Source organism: Elgaria multicarinata, chromosome 2 (assembly GCF_023053635.1).
Source record: "Elgaria multicarinata webbii isolate HBS135686 ecotype San Diego chromosome 2, rElgMul1.1.pri, whole genome shotgun sequence".
In the NCBI taxonomy this organism is placed as follows: domain Eukaryota; kingdom Metazoa; phylum Chordata; class Lepidosauria; order Squamata; family Anguidae; genus Elgaria; species Elgaria multicarinata.
Window position 1 is genome coordinate 112978751 of NC_086172.1, and position 26156 is coordinate 113004906.

The 26156-nt window shown below is 37.9% G+C and overlaps 1 protein-coding gene across 1 annotated transcript in view; it reads left to right on the forward strand.

Moving 5' to 3' along the window:
• Positions 1-26156, forward strand: part of CD44 (CD44 molecule (IN blood group)) — a 100616-nt gene that overhangs the window by 68792 nt on the left and 5668 nt on the right. The window contains 15 exon segments of the mRNA XM_063118427.1: positions 1909-1960; positions 2359-2510; positions 7930-8085; positions 9329-9502; positions 11103-11294; positions 12613-12792; positions 13758-13937; positions 15080-15259; positions 15413-15581; positions 15744-15934; positions 18425-18604; positions 18887-19039; positions 20089-20247; positions 22116-22301; positions 24528-24638. Of these exon segments, the coding sequence (XP_062974497.1) occupies positions 1909-1960; positions 2359-2510; positions 7930-8085; positions 9329-9502; positions 11103-11294; positions 12613-12792; positions 13758-13937; positions 15080-15259; positions 15413-15581; positions 15744-15934; positions 18425-18604; positions 18887-19039; positions 20089-20247; positions 22116-22301; positions 24528-24638 (2415 nt within the window).

Below are 26156 nucleotides of genomic sequence, written 5' to 3' on the forward strand. Positions count from 1 at the left end.
CTGGAGAAGAAAGAGGAAGTAAACAAAGACCATGTGGCCTACTCAGGAGCTGTTTTTATCGCACCACTTTTTCTGCACACAGCAGGAAATGTCAGCATATTCCGTTTCCCTCCCCCCCCAAAAAAGTCGGATTAAAAGGGGTCCGTTTTGTGACAGAAAAAAGGCAAAAAGGAGCAGGAGGTGCACGGGAGGTGGTCATCATTGTCTAAAGGACGCGCAATAAACTGTGAGTGGGCAGTAGCGAGCGTGCGATAAAATGCTCATCTGATGAACCCCATAGACAGCAAAACTAATGACACAAACTTATAAGTGAATAATGAAAGCTACTCAAATGGTAAATTGGTGCAGCTGTTTGATCAAAAATATTTAAATATATGTTTGCTTCCATGATGGTCTATGTTGCATATTGTTACTTGGGCAGGATCTACACTACTGCTTATAATGGTTTATAATGGTTATGACAATTGTTCATGCCCAGGACACATTACATACACCGTTTTCACAACGTTTTTAAAGTGTTATATCCTGCTTAGTGTAGATCGGGCCTAGGACAGTATCAGTTAAATAAAGATCTCATGATTTCAAATTATTCTGAATGTTCAGGCTGGGGGAAATGGTCTTTTCTCCCATCTTCTGCTTTCTACCTAGATCAAGGGTCATCCTGATCCTGTTGATCGGTTCTAAGTGCAGTGGGGCAATTAGGAGCATTTTCTTCCTCTGAGCTGCTTCATGCTATTGACGCACTCCTGATGCTTTTGCGTGTCTGTGTATCTGATACTTGGGTGATGTGATGGATTTTTTTCTTCTTTGAAGTTTCCCTTTTGGCCATTGACCTTTAGCCAATAAGCTGGGTTTAAACCAAGCACTGACTACTTTCTGTACTATGCTTATTGTTACGAGTATATATTCATGCCAAACATTCTTTCATCTCAGATTTTGCTTGGACACCAACATATGACACCTTAAGTTTGGAAAAAGTTAATTGATACTTCCAAGCTGGCAGGTGTTACTTTCCAGGGAATGGTCAAGCTTTGATATTTTATTTAAGCTAATCTGTTATGGTCAGAAGTTGCATCTGGCACTGTAGACCCTGCATTAACCAGGGGGTTGGACTAAATGACTTCCAAGGTCCCTTTGTAAGGTTCTGTAAGTCTGTGAACTTCAGAGTTTATGGTTGGTTTTCTGATAATGATGAATATTATTGTAGTGTTGACAATCTGAGGAAATGGCTCGTGTTTCCATCTGTGTACAGAATCAGTTTCATTCCATGTGCATATTTTGGGAACTCAGAGCCAAAAACTAAGAATTACTAATCTTAGACAAATATGAAAGAAATAAGCTGTCATTTTGGGGGAAAACACAACACATGATGGAATTTCCAGCATGAATTACTTAGCCATCTGCACTCTCATTTTTTCCATTGTGCTGAAATGGAAAGTTGTTCTTTTTCTCTTCTCCTCAATGAAAACTTCCTCTTCTCGTTGAACTCTTCCTCATCTCCAATGCTTCCTCTCTTTGGATTGCTGCTGCTTTCTCCCTTATCATTGAGAATGCTCTCCATCAGATTTACATCTCCGCATCTTACAGTGATGTAAATGAATGGATGAGGAAATGATAGTGCTCTTCTCTATCTCTTCATTGCTGCAAGGAAAAGACCAAGACTCCGCACTGGAACAGAAGCAAATAATGGTGGGAAATGCTCAAGAAGTAACTCTTTGTTACCACCCTCATAGTAGAAGAGAGAAAATGCCATTATGGACCAAATGGTGAACATTCCTCCCAAGAGGTCTAGATTCCTGTTTTCGCTTATCCAATTATGGATAAATATGCACATTTACGTGTGCACATTTAGATAAAAATGCCAGTCTTTACAATCTTTTAACTTAATCATGACAAAATTTGATGCAGATGAAAAACAGGAAGATTCAGCACAAGAACACAGAACATCTGAAGAGGATAAGTATGATAGCACAGCTCATCTTTCCTCTAGGATCAGTAAGCATAATTCTTTTTACAGGGATGCTTCTGAAGTGACCTTGCAGATATTTTCTGGATGAGAGCTTGCTTGTTACTTGCATATATCCCACAAGTGTACTCACCCTTCATCTGTTTATTATGGGCTCACAACATTCATACCATTTACTGTGGTTGTTCCTACCCCTTTTTCTTGTGCTGGTGTGCTTTTTTATATATTTTCCTCATCTCAAACTTGGGAATATTTAACTAAGTTAATTAAAACAACAACAGTAATGTCATTCAAGAACAGAGGATGTAGCCCTTCACTCTACGCTAAGAGAAGTTCTGGTGATGGTGATGGAAGACCAAAGTTATCAATGCAGCATATATGCAATATGTTAGTTATTCTGCAATCATTACAGCTGGTGAAATGTCAAGCAATGGAAGGCTTCACGAAAACTCTACTCAACAAGGTCAGGAAGTTCCTGAAGATTTTCCTTTGTGGTGGCCGACTGAAGAACACAAAGGCGTGCGGAACACTCCTTCCAGGAAGGGTAATGCCTTACAAACATTTTAGTCAGTGTCCCCCCTGTTGTTTGATATATCTGGACAAGACATGGGTCTTTTTGATGGCATGTTGCTTGTTATCTTCAGGTGTTCCGCTTGCTGTAATTTAAACACTTGAACAAGCATTTCAGCCTTCTACGGCACATTAACTGTTGTGCTTGTGCACTGATACCATGAGCTGAGGCAGTCATGTGACTGCCAGTGGCATGTAGAGCAGTGTGGTAATGAGCTTTTGGCCTACCACTGAAAGTGTTGCTTTAAGCACTTGTATTGGCATGCAGAAAAGCTAATCCAGCACATCTGCACACACGGTGGGCAGCCACACAATGCCTGTCTCAGTTCAAAGTACCAGTGCACGTACGATTCTAGACTGTTAAGGTGAAGCAGTTTCACCGTAATGTTTAGTTTATAGCAAATACCACTGATCAAGAAGACCTTGAATTCATAGCGTTACCATACTTGCTTATGGGAAAAAGCATTCATGCATAAGGGGGTGCGTGTGCCTTTCCATTTTAATATGCAACAAATCCTTCTGCTTGTCTTCCATAGCAGTATATTTAGTCCAACTACATTTTTCTTACTTTGTCATCATTTTTTAAAAATAGTCATAAAAGTAACAGGTGAAAGGAAGAAGTGATGTATGACTAAAGCAAAATCTATGTTGTATAAGCTAATTTCGTCAGGTATTTATTATAATTTCCCCATGTAATTGGAGGAGAAGAAATGTTTATATAGTATTGTGCTTTCTTCACTTTGCTTTGTTATTATTTTCAATAATTATGTTTTAGTCATGGTTTTTCTTCCTCTTAGTTCTGTGTGTCTCCTTTTTGGCCTCCAATTCAATTTTCATAGCCCTATATTTCTCAGAACTGTCACAAAAGCTTGTTGACATAAAATCATTATCTTGTCAATCAATCATTGTAATTCTCAGGCTTTATTGAATCTAGAATGGCATTGTTCTGGATTTCTTCACTACTCTTAACCGTTTTATTCCACTGTGGTTCCTTAGCTTGGTATTTTCCCAATAATTCTCTTTCACACTGTATCTGCTAAACATCCACTGTGACATCAGTGGATGATTTCTTAAGCCATCCTTTCTTCAATTCCCTTCAAGACAAAACCAGTTGTAAAACAAGAAATGATAAGAATAGAATTTTCTCAGATTCAGAGGTCGCTTTTAGGTGGACCAATGCTTTTCATACAGTAAAGAAAGAAGCTTACATTTTCAAATTGTACAACCAAACTTCTTCAGCAAGTAGGTCGGATTACAACAGCTGTGAAACTGCAGGGGGGAAGTTTCAGATGATGAAGATCTTAGACAACACTGGAGTTCCCTTAAACCAGAAAACAGTGATTATAGTGATCTTTCTGCAGTCTCTCACAAAAGCACAAAGCCTCTTATTTACTTCTCCCTATTTAAGGATTCTAGACCATACCAGCTTGACATTTTTTTACTAAAACAAATCAAAGGTGCAATCAGGAATAAAAATTAGCAGCTAACCAAATGGGTTCTCTGACTGTAGTTAATTAGTAGTGGGAAATGAGAAAGAGAAAGAAAGACGGGGAAAATGGCAAAATGCCTTTATGGATCCAGTTCTGATGATGATTATTTCAAGCATACTTATGTAAGTAGGAGTTTTGGCCCAACATTTTGTCCTATTTGTGTCTCTCAGGCACAGTGGCTTTATATAGAACCAATCCTTGACGAACAAAAATCTTGTTAATAATACGTTTTTAAAGAGCAAGCTTTCACATTTATGCATACAGAAAGGGCTTGTCATTCCCACCCCCTTTTCTATGTAAACTACCAATAAAGACATATAAGTCAAAGTGTAGTGGGAAGGGGAATCAGGATCACAGGCTGGATGTTTGACGGTTAACTTTGTCAAAACAGATGTGAGCTTACAAGAAAGCAGTGCAGAGGAAGGTAGCATAATATCAGAATATCTTTGACCAGCAATAATTTCTGGATGGGACACAAGTGAAGTCAAGGAAAAGTATCTTCAAAATACTAATAAAGAACCAGATATTATTATTATTCCTTTTCTGTTCCTTTCCTATTCTTCCTTGTCTCTAGTACACTTGGGGGGTGGAGTAGGCTTTCCAGAAAAATCTAATATTTTCTTGGAGTTGTAAAGTGCTTTCCAAGAAGTTATAGACCTACAGTTTTATGACTATCAGTTGATTACGGCATGCAAAACAGGTGTAGCATAAATACAAGTTAGCTTGTATTTCTAGTCTCAAAAGGAATTTTATAGTTAATTTGAAGCTGTATCCTTTACGGTGCCGCTTTGGTGCCACAAGGTGCCTTGCACTCTCACTTGCGTTCCTTCCTGGGATCTGCACAGGAAGGAAAGCAAGTGCAAATTTTCCAACCCCGCACCTTTGGAAAAGGTAAAAAAAAAAAAAAAATGGGGGGAGGAGGAGGAGGGAAACAGGGCTGTTCCTCTTCCCTCCCTTTTTATTATATGACCTGTATCTGCAGAGCTCCGCAGATACAGATAAGAAAAATAAAAGGGGGGGTGAACGAGGCAGCGAGAGAAGGACACGAGCAGAGGGACTGGGCAAACAACCTCTCCTCCCTCCGTCTGCCTCGTTCCTCCTCCCATCCATTTTTTATTTTTATTCTCCAGATGTGCGGGGCAGGTCATGGCGACCAATCAGGGGGCACCATGGGCTCCACTGCCCAAAAAGTCGAAGTAAGTGCCCAACTTTTTTGGAGTGGATTTTCCAGGGTTTGCCCCTGGATGCCTTCGCAATGGCGGCTGAGTCATGTAGATGATGTGCCGCTACTGCGAAGCTACCCCAGGGCAAACCCTTTGTGTAGATGTGCCCCAATACTGCTGCTCTGCCTCTGCAAATTTTTGTTGTACTAGTGAAGTGGACCACTAGGAACATAGGAAGCTGTCCTATACTGAGTCAGTCCACTGGCCCATTTAGCCCAGTATTGTCGACAGCGGCCCTACAGAGTTCCAGGCAGGCTTTTCAGCCTACCTGAAGCTCCTGGGATCGAAGCTATGACTTTTTTTTAATGAAAAGTAGCTGCTAGTGCAACAAGAGCTAGCAATTCCTAAAATAAGCGCAGAATCGAACAACAACACTCCTTTCAGAATGGGGCAGGTCAGAGGAGCTCTTGTCTGTGAGCTCCACTGGCATGGCCCATTCTGGAAATGAGTGTTCTTTTTCATTTTGTTCAAGAACCACTAGTTTCTATTGTGCTAGTGTGCTGTTCTGCTAGTGTGGGAGCAGTACAGGATACTGTCTTTTGTGTCAAGGTAATAAACATTGTTTCAAAAGACAGTGGCCCTGTTCTGACAACATACTAAACCATGACGGTTAAGTGCCTTGAGCTAAACGTTATGGCTTACTGTGTCATGTGAACCATGACTTAGTGTGTTGTGTGAACCATTCCTAACCACAGTGGCTACATAACCACGGTTTAAACATGCTCACTCACCATTTGCTGCAAAAAGGTTAGTAGCCTAACCATTGCTTAGTGTGTTGTCTGAACAGGCCCAATATTTTGTTAGGTACTGTATTTTTTTTCCTTGACATGAAGAATATTATAGAAAGCATCTGATGCAATTTTTTAAAAAACAAACGAACAAACTCCTGGCAAGGTTTTTGCTCTTTAACAAGATAGTTGTGGTTAAAATGAGACTTTTTTTTTTTTTTAGACAGATGTGAATACTTGGGTGCAAAATACACTAGGACCAGACCAGATATGAATAGCGCTTGTATCTGTTAGTAGTCCCGTTTCACCCTAAAACATACACGCACAGAAGCCCAAATACATAATTTAAGAAGAAACAATTCATATTTGATGTACCGTTCATGTATTCTGAACTTGGATATTCACATAAATGGCTTCTAGGAGCCAGTAGAGGCACCAAGTTTAAATAAAGAGGGCAGAAATCTAAATAAGTACTCTCACTTTACCTTTCCCCACTTTTATGTTTATTTTGCTTCCTTATTGCTGAATATTGTTTTTGGCATTATGTTATTAATAAAAGTATCCTGTTCTCCCCCCCCCCCATGCCTTAAACCAACTTTCCTCTAGCGTATAAATAAGCCGTGCCAGTTTAATGCTACAAGGGTTGCAATTCCTGTGGGAAGTTAATGCCAGAACAGATTCTGCTTTATTGAATTAAACACCAAATTCATAGATGCTAAACCTCTTTCTCCTTTCTTCTTATTGTTGGCATTCAAGTTGTTTATTCAGAAAGGCACTGATGGACAGTAGCTTAGTTGGGAAATGTTGGCTTAACAAATAAAACGATCACAACTCATTCAGCTATTGTCTGAACAGCTGTCAGGCCTCATGAGGAAACGTCCACCCAACATCAATGGAATTACTCTGTGTTGTTGCCTAGTACTGATTATAAGGACGTGCGGCATCCCAGAAGAACTTGGGTTAAAACATTTACATGTTGATAATTGTCTAGAATTGTCTAGGATATAATACCTCATAGTGATATCAAAAGTAGCACACTGATTGTAAAAGGCATCACCTAATTTGGAGGGTCTATCTATCTATCTATCTATCTATCTCGGGATGAGGCTTGAACTATATAACCTTATTCAGACATCTTGCAATATCTTCTCTATTCTGTTGCTACACGTGGTTTTTCATGATATTCCCTACTCTTTTAATAGCTCCCCAAAGCATCCTAATAATGGGATGCTTTGCAAATCATCGGACTTTCTTTTTCTATCGATGGTTACTCTTATTGCTGGTTCCATGACTTATGGCCTTCAGGCAGGACACCCTCAACAGCCCCCCTTAACATGGAAAATATGCACACTGAAAATTCTGTTCTGTTGTTAAAGTATTAAAATAACATGGTGTGGGAATATAGGTTTTTCACGCTGCTTCCTTGCCAAGTAAGCCCTTACTCAGATACTATTAGATAAAGCGACAACTCACTTTTTTTCAACCGGAATCCTAAAGATCTTGTGATTCCCTCAGTAGCATCTCCTGATGTTTTGAATGCCTCATAAGTTCTCTCTCTTTCTCTTACTAGTGTCACTCAAAGTGACTTGCGTGGCTTTGATGTGTTACAGTGGCTGAAGGCAATCTAGCTAAAGCCGAATACAGTAGTAATGTCTAGCCCAACTACAGTCTTGGTTCTCCTGAACTGAATTACAACCATGAGGGCACAATCCAGATTTTCCCATTAATTTCAAGACCACTTAACATTCTTTGGATTGCACCCAGGCCATTGGCGTTTCATTCACCAGCGAAATTTCTGTTACTCATTCTACCGTCTTGAACTCTTATTTGAGAACAGTATGGCAAATTAGCAACAAAAGAAAAAAAAACTGTTGGTAATATTTGTTTTGGTGATGGGGAAATGGATAAAGAGATCAAAAGCTTACCCTAGGTTTACATCAATAAATCACTAGATGAGAGTTCTGAAGAAAATGATGATGATGATGATGATGATGATGATGATGATGATGATGATGATGATAACGAAGAAGGGTCTGGGCACATAATTCCTGAAACAGTTATTGAGTGGAACAACAGTGGTGATATGGAACCTCAGCCATCAAATACCAGTAAGAATGAATTCTAGTAATGTATGCACTGTGTTATAGTGAAAGTCAATAGACGCATCTCAGTAAACAGTGGCATGTATATGTCTGTGTACACGTTAAGCACTACCAAAATAATAAACTGTAGCCTATAAAGAGTAATTTGCATATCATTCAGAAACACCAAGTCTTATCCAAAATTAATTTATGATAGTTGTAATGCCATTCTGGATTCAGTGGAAGGTTAATGCTTGGTAATACAATATACTAGCAGAGATGTTTATATTGAATGCTGTGAATTGTTTTGCTGTGTCAGTAGTTCTCTGCATATCGTAACCTGGGAGCAGAAGATTGCTTTTGCACTGAATGATGCTACAATTCTCTTGGCTTATGACCCAGAGATGCTCACAAATGTAGAGTCTTGTTTTGCGCTGTATCTTTGAGCTTAGTTTAAATGCATGGGAGTCAAGATCTGAGATGCCTACTCCTCCTTGCACTGTTAGGCATTGCCCCTTCAATGTGCATTATGAAATTTTACTTTATCTGGTAAACATCTTCTCCATACTTTGGTTTCTTTTAGTTCTTTATGGAATGCAGTTTTTTTCCTGGTCATGTTTTATTGAGGATCTCCCTGAACTTAATGTGCCAATGGCTTCAGATGTATTTAGAAAGGTGCTCTTCCTGGCTGTACAAGGGCTGTACACTGGTGTCTGAACTTTCTCATTCATGTTGTTCATGTGCTATTACTATATATTTTGACGTCAGACTCATTTTGCTATAGCCTCAGTGGGGTGGGGGTTGGTTGGTTTGTGGTGTGTTTTTGTGGTGGTGGTGAAGACTTCTGGTTCAACAATAGGCATTAAGCTATATTTTCCATTTATTAAACTGTCTTATGCATTACTCCTTAACGGTTCTAAATGCAGTTTAGTGGTACTGGTCAAGATGCCTGTACTCACTGTTTCTGCTAATTAGTTCTTTATGAACCTTAAAGAAAGGTGTGAACTGTTTCCATTGGAAAATATTGCATTTGGCTTAACTTTGGACGATATCGAGTTCTATCTGTGGTGATAAATTTCTGAAGGCTCTATCATGCTTGCAAGTCCTCCCTTGATACTAAAGGACATGTTAAGTGTGAATGATGCCTTAAAATAGCCATACATCTCTCCAATTTGCAGTGTATACCAGTGAAATAAATTAAGTTCAATGCTAGTTCATGGTAGTATTTCAGAGATTCCAATCAATATCCATTCAACCATTGTCACAACAGCTGTGGTCTCCAGCAGAGATGTCAAATATGAAGACTCAACCCATGATTCATTACTACATGGTGTACCCTCTGGAAGGGACAGTGAAGTCAGATATTCAAGAAATGGCACAAGGGAGGATGTGTCACCTGGAATTGTTCCTCTAGGTGATGGTGAACATAATTCGACAGCTACCGGTATGAGTAATTGAGCATGATCTTGAAAGCACTTTTTGTTATATGTTAGGATGAAATGGTATCTGTTTTCACAATATCAACACCTAGAATTTAATTAATATCAGGAAGCACTGTCCAGTTTTCCCTAGTACTACATGTACAGATAATATACTAGGATGACTTTACACTGCACACATTTGAAAGCATCCCCTCCCTCCTCCCCCAAATGGGTTCTGATTCATCTACCAAAACCATGAAACCAAAAGCTCAAGTATTATTTAGCTTTGGCTGAGCAAGAGTGAGTCACAAGTGCCAGTTTGCATTTATTTCAAACTCAGAAATCCCCTAACATTTGCAGAAATTCCAAATTGCTGGTGTCTTCCATGCCCAACCATATCTTAAAGTGCTATTTTAAAATTGCTTTCCCATGTAACAAAGTCAGCCTCTTGGCTTAAGACTGCTATACTGGGCCAGTTTTGGGACGCTGAAGCACACCCAGAGCAGATGCTCGATCAGGTAAAGTCAGTCTGGGGGGAAAAGGACGAAAGACTGCACAGAGCAAATTGAGTTGCCGTTCTGTGTTTTTCCGAGAAACCAGTGCTTGTAGACATTACAAAGTTGGCTTAAATCACAAGCCCATTTTGTGATACTTTCCCTTGTTAAAATTGAAGCGAACAGATCTTATGAAGTAGTGCATTGTTTTATCAGCATTAGAACATGGATGATGAATAAATTGCGCTCCCACACACTTTGCTTTGTGATTCTACTTTCTTTACTATGGAACATATTGGTATCTTCTCTTGCAAATGGGAATTACCTTGCTTTTTTCTTCTTCTTTTTTTACTGCACAGGGCTTTCTGTAGTCTTGGTGTTTGATCTTGAGGTGTTGGTTACAATATTTCTCAATATCTAAAGCATGTTCATTTAGACCCGTCTCAGCCATCATAATGTTGAATGCACTATGTGTTCCACTGAGTGCTGAGAAAAGATTTTACTCTGAAGGAGAAATCTGGTGGTGGTCTCAAGATATTTCCTTGGATTCGAACAGCAGCACCTTTAGAACTAAATAAGGCAACGCCTATTGAAATGGTTGAAATTCATCCGTGGCACAGACTGCCAACTAAAATGTACTTTTCAAGTTGAAAGTGCAAATCTGCCTTATCTGAATGTGGCAAAGTCCACAAATATTCCAAGAGGTACATTTTCAAAATAAAAGAAGAAGAAAAAGAAGACCAAAAGAGAGACAATCTATGAACTTAAGATGCTACTGTGAATCCAGATGATACAAAGTTTTGGCATCTATCAAAAACATTTGATAGATCAGTGAAGGGTGCTACCTGTTGTCTTTTCTGCCTCTATTGCTATTATATTCTGCTCTGCTACTGGTCTCTGGGGCACTGTCTAGAAAATCAGCAACTCTGAAAATTGAGGTGATGACACTGGCTGGCTGTGAATTCAACAATACTTCCCAAAATTTGATCTGCTTTCCTCTTCCTCTTGCTAATGCACATACATGAAAGTGCAAACCATATGTGTATATATTAACAAAACAAAGAAAACAATCTGGAGGGTTGTTCAGCAAGCCTGATATTGGAACTGATTCAAAACATCATCATAATAGCTCTGTCCTCCAGTGATGATTTCTTCAAGCCGGAAGACTCACATCAGCATTCACAGGACGGTGCTCACCCTGGATTGGAAACTGAAGACATAGTACTTACAACGACAACCACTTCCAATGTATTGCATCCAGGACTTGTTCCTTCAATTGAAAGAGAAGGACCTCTGCAAGAAGAATCGTTTCATCATACAGGTATCAGTATGAATAATGCATTATTACGTTATGATTCAAGCTTATTTTCTGCTGAATTATCTGCTTTCATTTCCTGATCCAGTTTTTGGGACAACGGATGTTTAACCGTCCTTAAAAATAGATACTTTAGCTATTGGGGTGCTGTAAGTTTCTTTCAGTTATTCTTCCACATGCCAAAGATATACATTCTACATAATTATTGAGAGTTTTGCTTCTTTTTCTAATCATAGCAATTATTTTAGAGTTATTAATTAGCAATTTATATTTTTAAGCAACACCTCTGCAACATAATATGAAAAGGTAATGATAGAGATGTATAGATTACATTATTTTCAAAGCCACCAGATCTAGTGGCGTATTCAGGAATGTTTCCTGGGTTATGATTTTTGGTCACGGGAGTCCTATTCAAGCAACTTTGTAACGAAAATGGCAATATCAGTGGCATTCATACCCATGTCTATTTACGTGTCAGCCCCCAGGTATGCTAAACATCTCAGAGTACATTTGCAAACCTGCATCTGACTTAATATCTGGCCCTGGCTCAGTGGCCTAGTGCCTGTTTTGCATGTGGAAGGTCCCAGGTTTCGTATCTGGTATCTGTTGTTAAAACCCAGCAGGTAGAAAGGTGGGCGAAAGTTCTCTGCCTGACACCCTGTAGATGCTGCCCTTTAAAGTAGACCACCACACTGAGTTTGATGGACCAGTGAAATGACTGAATATCTAAGGAAGCTTCATATGTGAATACACAGATATATGAATCCCACTCCCTTTACTATTGGTCATTCCAAAGTTCTCTATTGTTTTATCCCCATTTTGGCAATGCAGCAGTGTAGGCCCTTTTGATTGAGACTGTTGCTGTAGTATACAACTCAGTTAAACTGAAGAACCGTTTAAATTCATGTAAATCAATGGAACTACTTGATTCTGGAAAGAAACTAAACTGATTTCCGTCCAAGTGCTTTGACATCATTGGTTTGCGAGTTAGTCATACAACAAGAGAAAGTATACCTTTTCTTGCTCCAAGTAGTGATTCAAATATTGACAGGAGGCTTTTGAACTATATCGATTGGCACAATGAGTAGGAGACGTTATGTGCATAAGGAACTCCCACATGCTTCCCCATTCACTTCTGTAGAGGGGAACTTTTGTATTTAAAGGTGGATGCATGGAGCATCCTAGGTTGAAACAGATGAGGAAACCTGAATGCATAGGAGCTCATCAACGCAGCTACCGAGCACTGAGCCATTATTTACTAAGCACATGAAAAGCCAAAGTAGGGATGTATTTATTCCTGCTTTATTTATCATCACCACAACAGTTGTTTCCTTCAATGAAAGTGCTGAACATGAAGAATCGCATCAAGATCAGCTATCAGCTGAGGGTATATCTAGACCTGGAAGTGGAGAAAGTTCTGCCACGAACAGAACAATCCATGATGTCCTAGAAATACTTACCCTTCCAAGTAAGAGTGTTCATGAAAATGAGACTTCTCAGACAGGTACTTGACAGCAGGAGTAATTAATTAATTTAATCTCACTGTTTTCAATATAAATCAAATTCTATTACTCTTACTTTTATTTTGATAACTAGTAAGACTAAACTAGTTATTAGGTATCAATAGCTAGAAGCTGTGCCTTTTAGAAGCATGTCATGTGGTCTCATATGCTTTTCCTATCAGGGTGAATGACAGCTTCTGAAAGGGGTGGTGAGTGTTTATTTGGGGAATTGCATAGGGTGCCATAGTCCTGAACCAGTTTACCTGTCCCCTATGGCCAGATCACTATTTGTATGAATAACAACAACAATATTTGCAATATGTTCACAGATTTCCATAATTCTCACATGTAGTTTGACCCTATTCATACCCTTTAAATTATGATCCTAATGTTAAAATTGTAGGACACTTAAGACCAGCTTGATGTCATAGAATATTATGACAAAACCTCCAATTAATCCAGGAGTAACAGGGATGCTTATATAAACAGAAGTCTTCTTTTGCTTTAGAAATAGTAACAACAGTAAAGGTAGCCAGTCTTCTGTTTGCAGGTTCAGGCAAGTTTCCCCACCAGTCCATTCAGCTTTGATTCCTATGCTACAATTGTCTGGTGTGCACCACTGCTCAGGAGACTATGGCTGTATCCGATGTTGGCTTTTTGCCACCAGAAAGCACTTCTGTTTATGTAAAACAGGCTATCTGATTTTGCTAGTACCCCCTACTGCAGCCCCCAGCTCCCCAAAAGGTACTCCTGAGGATTTAGGGACCCTCTGGAACAGTGTGAGATACGGCATGGAGAGATGCAGTAGGTAGGGGTGATGGACGAAAACTGGGTGCTTTGCCTTGCCTTTACACTAGTGCAAAGCTACTATTGGATATAACTCCTTATATTTTCAAATGTGAAATTAACAAAGTGGGTTCTTGCAAAAGTAATAAGATGCCCATTGACTTGACCATTGCTTTAACAGCTCCGACTTTCCATGATGGATCCAAACATGAAGATATATCCCATGATTCACAAACCCCTGTAGATCACCCCAGATCAGACACTGAGGAGTCATATCCAACAAATAACACTTGGGATGATGTTCTACACAGTTTCGTTTCTTCAAATGAGAATGAAAGCGGGTCTTCTCATAAACACATTAGTAAGAATAGTTATTTACCTTCACGATCTACTTTGGATAGAGCACACTTCTAGATCTCAGTAATCTCATTCTGCTGCTGAACATCTTCTGTAATTTAGATGGATTTGGGATACGCTGGAAATATCTTGTTATCAATGTTGTTTATATTTTAAAGTTTTTATTCTCCTTTGGTTTGATTATTGGGAAGTCTATCCTTTGGGAATTTCTCTGGTTTTTTCTTGTGGTGGTGGTGTTTACATAAAAAGTTTTATATGTTAAAATTGTTTTGAAATATTAGCATTCAGTTTACCTGTAATAATATATTTCACACTGGATTATAAGTATTCACTTTTACTCCCTAAAAATTAGTATTAGACTTGTAATTATACTTCAAGCTACATGTGTCAAGAATATATTTGTTTCATTTTCTTTCTCCATTGGCTACATAATAACTGTAAACTTGTCGACTGCATTTGGGAAGTATTGATAGCCAGAAATATATATCAGGCATGTTGGTTCTACTACTAATGAGATTTTCTGACATGCTTCCCCTGAAGCTTAGTAGCAGTAACCTCATTAAGGAAAATAAGCACAGAAATATTGTCTAATTTTTATTGTGTAGCTATCAGAGTTGCATAGATATTTTTTTTACTCTCATCTTTCTGTATCTAGTCCATCTCTTCTTTCTCAGTCTCATACTCTCCTTTTACCGACATAAAAAAGAATCACATTAAACAGCTGTTATTTATATTCATTAGCTGGCCTCCCAAATCCTCACTTCACATGCTTAACTTCTGTAAAGAAAAACTAGCTAGGATACAACATGTTTTAGTTTTATGTTCTTGCTGTTTTCATTCATTTTAATTGGGTTATTACTTAGCTACATAACCTTATGAATTCACTAATTTGGTTGGCATTAATAGGCTTTTAAAAGCACGTCATATAAGCACTTTTATTTAAAAATGCTTATACATTAAGCAGTGATTGAGATGCTTGACTTAGTGACACCCATAAAGAAGTCTAAAAGGCATCCTTTCTGCTCATTTTGTTGAGTGAAGAAAAAGTATATAACTGCAAGATATATTGTAGACAGAAGTCCAAAGAATATTTCAAGCAGTGGTTCTACATATATAAATTATCAAAATGCTTCATCATAAAACCAGATACGGAGTCTAATGATGGGATGAAACATGAAGAATCTACTCAAAATCCACTACCACATGGTGTGTATCCTGAATGGGCCAGTGAAGAAAGATACCCCACAAATACATCTAGCAAGGAGATGCTACCTGGAATTGTTCCTCAAAGGGAACATGAGCATAAAAATGAATCAATTTATACAGGTACCTGCAAGAAAAGTATAATTAATATAATAATAACAAATAATAATAATTCTGTTAAAGGGTATAATCCTAACTCCATTGAAAAAATTGAGATTGCTTAAATGCCTTAAATACTGATACATCCCAATAGAAATAGCTGTCACGTTGTAACAGTTGTGGGTGCCACTGGTGACATTAACTGTGAAGATTCTACTGATGATATGTTGATCCATGGGATTCATCCCAGCTGGAGTAGTGAAGATGGAGGTCTTGCAAACACATCTAGAGATGGTGTTCACCCTGGCAAGAGAATCCACTATTTTGCCTAGTTGAATTACATAGAGTTTACATTGTAGATGGTATAGAGATATAATATACTTCAGATAGAGTATAATTCTGTCTCCTCAAGAATGAATCGCTAAGGTGTTATTGACTTCTATTTTCTATCAAATGGCTATGTAAAATAGCACTTAGTAAAGCAGCTGTGGAAAATAGTACTTTAAAGTGATACAGCCATCTTTATAACAGCAGTTGTTCCCAGTGATTTTATTCACTATGAAGACTCTACAAGTGATACAAAACATTCTGAATGGGATAGTGAAGAAAAATATCTCACAAACACATCTGGAGATCATTTGCTGCCTGGAATTTTTGATCCAGCTGAAAATGAGCATGAAAAGGAACCTTCACATACAGGTACCAGCTGGGAATTAAAAAAAAAATAGTGCCCAATCCTATGCATGTTTAGGTATAAAAAGTCCCCTGGCCAGTCATATTGGGACTTTTGAGACTTTTTATTGTCTAAACATGCATAAGATTGCACCTTAAGCTTTTTATTTTCTTTTATCTTTCCAATGGACTTGTGCTAAAAAACAGGAAGTCATGTATTTTGGATACTATGTAAATAATGTGGGAAGGGACCGTACAAACATCTAATTTGGTGTTGGGAATTAGTTGGTCATCCCTTTTGACCGCCTTCCCGCTGACCGATTCTTCATTGGAAAGTTCTTGACATGCAGATTCCACAAATAACAATGGTTTTAACTATAATTGATTAATACAATTAGGCTATCTTCTAGAACAATATACTATAAAGTTTTATTTTAATATAAAAATGTCAAATATAATTAAAAAAACTTAATTAATTGGAAACTGGAGCACAATGAAATATAAACACAAAAACTTTAGTTATTGTTCAGAAAGGAAGACTCCAGCTGTTAAATTTAACAAAATAACACCTTTAGTTAAGCTAAACCTTTTGTTAGATTTGATTTTTTCTGTGAATTATGTTCACAGGGAACCAATTTATAGCATTTAAAATAGATCCTCTTATTAGTTATCAGTCAAATAAAGGAATTCTAATCATTTTCATTATTATGATGTTAGATGAGAGATTATTCAGTTTTCAGCTGTAAATCATAGGTAACGTACCACCAAATTAAAAGGGATTATACTTCAAATTTTGGTAGGATATTCTTACAATTCAACAAAACATAGCGAGGAACTTAGTAAAAAAAAATGAGGAAAAGAATTGTGCAATGTACTATTTGAAAATATTCAAACCATCATTGCAACAGCTGTTGCCTCCAGTGATAATGGCAAGCATGAAGACGCCACAAAAGAACCAGTACTGCATGGCAGGCACTCTGGATGGGACAGTGAAGATGACCACCCTAGGAACACAACTAGGGATGATGTTCAGCCTGGAATTATTCCTCCAAGAGAAAGGCATCAAGAAATGCCTGATACAGGTACTTCCCAGAAAATGGGATTCTAATAAGTTTGTACGTCCATGTGCTGTTTCTTGAAATAGTTTGAAGAGCAGCTGATAATCAAGTGTTATTAATCTGTAATAAAAATTATGATAGTGTCTATAATTTACATAAAAGCAGTCAAGGGACTCTGCATATATAGTCTATAAAATTGAGCAAACTGTCAGTGTAACAGCTGTGTCTACCAGGAAAGACAACAAAAAGGAAGACTTGAAACCAGATTCTCAAATGAATGGAACATTTTCATGGTGGAGTAGTGAAGACAAGTAACCTAAATTAGATTTTAGAATGAGATGCTACCAAGTAACAAAAAGCACGAAAATGCTTTTTGAGACACCCACCCATCCAGAAATCTGGTTTTTGTTAGACCAGATGTTGAAGTCTACTGAAGTAAATCCCCACTACGGAGGTTCAAGAGCTAGTGTATGCCTGTGTTTGACTTTCTTTTAAACTGTAATAACCCTGTCGAATTCATGCATCACCATAAGCCATTTTGAAACTGTCACAAATTTATCATACAGTATGCTGTTCAGAGAGGCAGAAGCCTCCTGTTGCATGTACTAAGTAAAGTCTAGATGAAATGCATGTAGTAAAAAATGTAGTAAAAGATTTCACAAATGTAATTGTAAAAAAATCATCCAACCATATTGTAACAGCTGTGGCCTCCAATGGTGGCAATAACTATGAAGATTCTACTCAAGATCCGTTGAACCAAGAAACACATCCTGGTTGGAATGGTGAACATGGGCACCCTGCAAATGCATCAACAGATGAGTTGGTACCTGGAATTATCCCTCCTTCTGAAAATGTTAATGAGAAGGAAACCTCACATATAAGTACTGGTGAGAAAAAGAGGATTCAAATATTATTTTGTTGCTATTCTAGATCACCTAATATCCCAATCTAAATAACAGTTGCATTGAGACTCACCAAAACATGGAAGGTGCTTATGTCATGGTTGGGTACAATGGCTTGTAAATGATTTGAGAACTCGGCATGCAAACGCATCATTTAAACCTGAATCCACCATTATTGCAATTCCACTGTTCTTTAATGGTGGCATCAGTCATTAAGAATGTACCTGTTGATGCCTAATATCATTCCTTCAAAAGAAAGTTAGAATAAACATGAAACATCTCATACAAATTGAAAGGGGAAGTGTGAGATAGTTCTCTCCCTCACCTCATTCTACTGCTAAATTCCAAATATATTATATTTCTTTTGTGTCCTGTTTTCTTTGTAATTATGTTTTAGCTAAGGACTAAATTCCTACTGATTGCCACTAAATGTTGATAGTTGCTATCCATTAGGAATATTAATAAAATTCAAAAGATAATTCTATGTAAATGATATGAGAAATGGCTATGTGCCTGTTAGAGAACATTTAAAATTTATGCAACCATCATTGCAACAGTTATGGGTTCCAGTGATGATACCAAATATGAAGATGTTACTCATAATCCAATGACGCATGAACCACATCGTGAAGGGGGTAGTGAAGACGAATATCACACAAACAGCACAAAGGATGAAGTATCTTTAGGAATTAGTCCTCCAACTGAGCACAATAATGAAGAGAAAAGCTTTGATACAGGTAGTAGTGGAAAATAAGTTCCTAATTATGTGGGGTTTGGGGAATCACTTAGATTTGGTTTACCATTGTAAACCAAACTTTCATTTGGTGAATATAGATGTCCATATATCAAGTGTATCTTCTGCACAAGATTTGTTTTAAAATAATTCTTGCTCTTGAAAATATGAATGGATGAAGTGAAAATGCTGGGCAGTGAGTCATGGGGAGGGGATTGGCTTGAATAAGGCAACAATTTGTATTTTTAATATACAAACCTAAGTTCATCATTGATTCATCAAACAGTTGTCATTCACAATGATCATGAAGACTCAACTCAACAGCCATTACCTCCTATTCATCAGCCAGGCTGGTACACAGAAGAAAAATATCCCACTAATACTTCTAGAGATAATGCAGTAGGAGATAATGAAAATGAACATGATCCTTTATCTAAAGGTATTGGTCTGAATAATCATTTCATCATAATGCATGAAATGAACTACAGCTTTTTAAATGTACCGTGTATTTTATTTATTACACCTTGATTAATATTTAACTTCTCAGTATAGAATAGTATTCATACAAGGGATCTATGCGCTTGACCAAACAGTTCTATGCTGATGATTCATCTTGTTCTTAAGCTGATTTATAGGCTGTGACATCATTTCACTATTAATTTGCAATCATGTGTAGACTGTGTAGAATATAAAGAAGCAAATTTTGCAAACGTAGTTCTGAATCTGTCATACATTCTGCTTCTTGATATTCCTATTATTTCGTTTATTATTATGATTTTGTGCATCTGCCGATTGTTCAAAGTCATATAGTTGTGTTTACTACAATGGTTATTTGTTAATAATATGACTGATAATGAATTACCTGCATTGAGCAGGGGATTGGACTCGATGGCCTTATAGGCCCCTTCCAACTCTACAATGTTATGATTCTATGATTCTGTGAAATGATGAAATTGACACAAGACCTGCAAAAAACCAACCAACCAACCTTGCAGCCAGGTGTGGGCAGCGAGTAGAGAGCAGACTGTTGAAGGAAATGGCCATCATCCATCAACAGATGCTCAGTCGCAACTGGGAGAGACTTGGCTCATAGCTCCTGAATTGTTTGCTCATCCATCAAAAGTGTGCGACACATACTGTATATCATTGCCAAGTCCCTGGAATCCCCAGTGTACCACATCTATTGTCCATGTCCACCAGTAATCCTAGAAAGGTGGTCAGGGAAGAAAACTAAGGGAGAAGGCAGCAGTGAATGGGTGGAGTGGGACTCACTGTCAAAGTCAGGTATGCATTGTAGAATTTTCAGATTTTAGCAAATCCTTTTCAAACCAGAACCTGGCTACTAGCATGTATTTTAAACTGTTGTTCGGATATTGATCCTACTCTACTTGATCAGATGTAAGACGTCAGTGGATCAGAGTGAAATACGATGAATAGTTTTTTTCCCCTTCAAATTTTACATTCTTAATTACTTTACCATTGCGATAGATGTGGTCTATGATGGGACTAAAGAAGATTCAACCCCAGAACCAGTGAGGCAATGGGGTAGAGAAGACAAGTACACTACAAAATCCACAGCAGATGCCTTATTTCCTGGAATTGTTCCTCGAAGAGGAATAAATCAAAACAATAAAACTGATCATACAGGTATCCAGTAGAATGGTGGTGGGATCTTTCTTACCCCTGTCTGTATTAGGTGAGATAATCTGCTGTCAATTTCCATCTCTACTGTAAGTTCACATAAAATTTCATGCATCCCAAGAGCACTCTGTGAGGTATGTCATTCTTTGCACTGGAAAGGCTGATGAGCTGAAACAGAGTTTTTGCCTTGCCTAAGGCCTCTCAGTGAATCCATGGCTCCATTTATACCCATCCTTAAGCCCAAAATTTAATCACACTGATTCTTTATATCACATATTTCTGCACCTAAAATAGAAGGCCTGATTCTTACAGCCTCCTTTTATTAGAACATCTCAGGAGATGGCAACATACAGTGCTATAAAGGTTAACTATATTGATGAAAATAATGAGCTGAAGTCAATACTTAATGACTATACACTGTGAAAATGGAATCCTAAACTGACAAAAATAACCAGAGAACTAATCGCACCTTCATGTTGACCTTATATTTCGGTTCTGAAATTAATAACTTAATATTCTTTAAGGGAGCTTTGGCTATTAGGCAGTGCTCCATAAAATAAATAAATAATCCTATAAATGTTTATATAACATATTGCTTAATTTTTATTGAAGATGTTTTCTGTATTTGTATGGAAGAAGTAGCATGTGAACAGGAAGTATATGCATAGCAGAATACATGTAATTGCTGTGACTGCAGTAGTCATAGCTGTTAGATAACAAGAGAGTACGAGAATAACATATCTATTTGCTGAACATTCTGTGCTCTTGGAGCATAAAATTTTAAGCTATGAGCAAATTAGCTATTTTCAAATAATGCTGGTATACATTAATTTGAAAATCATGTATCATGTGAACAGGTGGGTTGTCTTCTACAACAATTTAGATAATGTTCCCCCCCCTTCTGCTCAGTTCTTTGCATTTAGTATTTTAATTGCGTATTCCTGACTTTCTCAGCTATTTATGTGTATCATAGTGTGAGCGGGCTAATGATAATTCGCAAAATAGATTTTTTTTTTAAAAAAAAATGTTTTGCATTCCATACTTCTCAGAGCCTATTGATATATTTCATCGTTATCTGTATGTCAGTATTAATATCAAGTTGCAAGATTTTTGGGGGGTGAAGATGATAATGTGGTGAGGTGATAGTCTTTTTGGTGCACTTCTATCACTTAGTTGCTTCCTTTTATGAGTTGACAATGCAGCATCTGGAATATTGGTAGTAAGAACATTAAATTAATTATTCACTATACTTTGTTGTTCCTGGCATGTGATTTGGACTCTTTAAATTGCTGATAGAAGTTGCTCCTCTGTCATAGAATATTTATCTCTATGGAGATAAAAATCCATATGTAACTGAGTCAGTGTTGTTTGGTGGTTTGTTAAAGCAAGAAAAAGAATGAAAATACAACCCCAAGCATAATAGCTTTTAGCACAACTTCCTAAAGTCTGGTATTGAACTAATGAGATTGTTAGAAGTTGGGGTACATGAATTTTCTTCTTATATGATATCTCCATGTGTATATAGACTTGAAAGTGGCATCATTTGATAAATGTAACATGAGAAATAGCTCGCCATCTCACTGCTGCTTAGATCTGAGCTGCAAGGATTTTTTTTTTGCCACTTCTCCTTTGTCCCTCACTTGCTTCTCTGTCTATTATTACTGGAGATCTTCTAATAAACCACAACTTCCAGTGATACGAGGAGAGTTTGGTTTAAATAACAAATCAGCATCTAAAGCTAATCCATACTGTAACCAACATGTGCCATACTTATTTTTCTCTTTTTAAGCTGTTGGTATAGTAGGGATTTGGTAGGAAATGTTTTGATTCTATAAATATCCAGCTCACACTTGGTTCAACCATCATTAAAACAGCTGTGGCCTCCAGTGATGGAGCCAAAAATGAAGAATCAACACAAGATCCACAGTTGCACAGATTGCATCCTGGATGGAGTAATGAAGATGAACATCTTCTAAATAACACTCAGGATTATATCATACCTGGAGTTTCTCCTGAAATTGACAGTGGTTTTGAAAGACATCCAACTTCTTCTACTGCTAGTAAGAATTATAAATTCCAGAAACTTCATCTCCTTTTTCATACATCAAAATGCTGGGGCAATCTGGTGTGGAAACTCCTAGATTTTAAATGGAAATCATACTCTGAAGTCATTGTGTTTATCTTATATAGCTTCTTACAGAATTGCATGACTGGAATATTATTTAGTGAATGCTTTTGCACTAGTAGGTGTGTTATTAGTTTTGAATAATCACTCAATATTTGGCGGGAGATTGATAATTTTTCTACCTTTCCTTTCGGGACTTCTTTTCAAATTATTAATAAATTAATAAATCATCCAATAAATATCACTACAGACAGAGTGGCAGACAGCAACTTTTCTAATGTTTGGGGCATTTGTAAGCGTTTCATCTGTAAATGTGGTACTATAGAACTGTTACTTGGGCCTAAAAGGTACAGAGAAACACTTCACAGAAGACTTCCAAATACAGGCCTACCAAATTAAATAAATCAACCACCTAAAATAGAATGTCAGGAGAAGAGAGTTGTCCATCGCTGCTTTCAAAATGGTCTTTAATTTTTAAATTGAAATTAATATGCTTGAGGTGAAGTGCCTGATACAGCAAGTGTGAGTCCAAGCCATAAGCAACTAGTAGAGATGTGAATATACTCCATATTCCAGACTGCACCCCAGTGCTCATCTGAGCTCTGTTGAGGTGGCTGGATGTGTCTTTTGATTACTTTGCTATAGGCCCAAAGGGGGATCAAAGCTTTTCTTGCCTTTCAGCTTGGGGGGAGGCTTTTCCAGTGTTTGCTCAAATACGCAAACATGCCCCTGTAGCACTCACTCTGTTGCTTACCCAATGACCCAGGGCAGGGGAGGTAGTCCAGGTAATGGTGGGTGCTCACAATAGGGCCTATTTCCTTGCAGAAATGTGGCTTGGAGTGTCAATCTCCTGCTGGGGATTTTGGGACTTCTATTCCCAGCCTCCAACAGATGATCAGGAGACCGGACACACTCCTTTTGTTCCCCTCTCCCCAACATCACTTTTCTCTGCCTCAAGGTACTACCCTTCAATGTAAGTATTATAAAGGCAGCCCAGAAAATAAAAGATAACTGAAGTTAAAAGTACAATCAGCAGTTAAACACTAACAGCAATGAAATCATCACAGTTTAGCAACAAAAAGCCTGGGAAAATAAAGAAGACATTTACATGATTCTAAAAGGATAGGAAATTAGGCACCAGGGAAGGTTCCATGGGGAATTCATTCCATAGGGTTTGGGTTAGGATTCATACTAATTTTTGTCCAGTTATTCAGAGTACCATCAGTAGCCCTTATCGATTGAATATGAAAATATAATTTGAGGGTATTGTCATGACTACTGTTTTTCTAATCTGCTGTAGACGATATTTTGCTATGCAAATTCTTTCCTTCTCTCTAAACTTTGCAATCACATATTGGTGACCTATTTGGGATGATCTGTATTGGTCCGTTTTGATTTGCTGGCCAGGGCTTGCCAGTGCAACATGTAGACACTCACATGGTGGAATCCTACAGAGACCAATCTATGATGCCCTCTTAAATTAACATACCTAATTTTAAGTACCAAATGTATATTCTTCATTTTAGAATATTCATTTTAACCACCAATCCTGCACATTGTTATTAACTTATCCCAGCAGAACTTGAATTTTCTGCATGATTTTGGGTCCTGGGTGAATAACATTATGAAGGTTTATTTTGGGTTTTAGTCAGTCTTGATTGGCCATTTGTGTTCTGCTTGCCTACAGGTAGGCTTTCAAATTCATCTAGACAGAAATATCTAGAAATGATTTCATGTATAAATGTCATACAATTAAGCATTATACTTCAGTCTATGAATGCCCTGTTTGTTGTCATTAATATGGCTCTCCAACATTTTGCAAAAGAAAATAGATGACCTTTTAAAAATGGTTTGCAAACACAGGGTTCATACTGTAGTAGAGAGCAAAGCCAATGTGTGATCTGCTTCCATATGCTTGGATCGCTCATCAGAGCAGTGTTGATTTCTGTGGTCTCGAGTACTGTTGTATAGCTGTATCTTCCAATCTTCTTTCAGGGGGACAGGAGACTATAGCTGTGTTATGAAACTGAACACAACCATGTACTGTGTTTTCCTTGATAATAACATGTATTTATCTGTAAAAATGCAAGGCCATAAGTTCCAAATTTGTATACTACAGCTATAACATTCTTTCTGAGAGTAATGGATATCTTTCATTTAGGTCCTGACCCAAACGAACACGGAAAGAAAGTATCCCGGACGGGAATAGAGGATGTGTCACCTTTACCGGGAGAGACACCAAAAAGCCAACCACGCAGGGCTCACATACCAGGTTGGTTACTCAACTTTTGCTATTTATGTCTATCAGGAAGTCATTAGGGGCTGTGTCCGCACTTCTCATTGCCACCACTGGAATGGGTGGTTGAGCACATGCTTTGCATGTAGAAGGTCCTAGGTTAAACCTTCATTCATCTCTTCTTCTTCTTTTCATTTATTCAATCCTTGGGGATTGAAATTCAAGGTTGTTAGACAGCAGAGCGGGGAAAGACTTTTGCCTTAGATCTTGGAATCTGCTGCCAGGCAAAGAAGTAAAGACTGGACTAGATAGATCAATAGATAAAACTGAAGGCAGCTTTATATGTTCAGATATTCATAAATTCAGTATAGCTGGAAACAGGAAGGAAAATGTGAGGAACTTCATTATTCTGTTATATTGAATTGGATGTAAGTCCTATTATTTCAGTGTTGCCTACTTTCAGCTACTTGTACTTAGGACAGCCTTTCCCAATGTTGCGGCTTCTAGATGTGTTGGACTACAGTACCTATAATCCCCAGGCACCATGAAAATGATGGGAGTTGTACTCCAACACCTCTGGAGGGCACCACTTTGGGATGTCTGATTTATCGCCTTAACTTCAGAAGACGCTACCATGGGATGGTCAGATATCAGCACAGCTAACCCTCTGGATCCTGTCGCTCAGTGACATGCCATCATGTTTCTTATACATGAATAACCTGTGATGTGTGACATACTCTCATAGGCGGGGTTCTATTATGAACCATACAGATCAACCTTTCCATAGTAATTCCAAAGGTCTTTGACATGGTGATATTCACTTTTGTATTCTTATGATAATTAGAAAATAATTTCTAATTAATTGTGATTGGGCTTTGTTCCAGAGGCGTAACATGGGTTTGTTGGTGGCGTATGGGTCAAAATAAAATGCAGATTCAGTGGTTAATTCATACAAATATTTATTCTGTGGCCTGAAGGAGAGGAAGTCATGTCCTTTTCAGTACAACATCCTGGGAGGCTGGGGCATAGACTTTGCAGTTTTTTGGGGGGGAAGGACAAGGGGCTAAACTTGGAAAAGGGGGGCTAGGCTTATTTGATTACATTTATGTCTATATTTCTATTTCTGGAAACCATCCTTCATCAACAATGGATCCAAGTGTGTTTAAAGTCACATATTAAAATAACAAGTACTCAACAAAAATACTACATTTTAATTATAATATTGTGATAATTTACACACTACGCCATCATCCACAGTCCTGTACACTATACCAGCATTCTTCAAAGTTTTTCCCCATGACCCAGTGCAATAATATCACATATGCTCAAGACCCCGTTCCTGTGCTTAGTCTGAAAATGTCTGACATGTAATATGCTTTTCACTCATTAGTTAACCCATGCTGTATTAATTTAAGGTGATTCTTTATAATTAAGTAAGTCCCAGTGAGTTCTCTGGAAATTACTTCTAAGTAAACATGTGGCTAGAGTGTTAGACTGGGAATTGGGAGATCCTGGTTCTAGTCCCCGCTCAGCCATGGAGGCTCACTGGGTGAC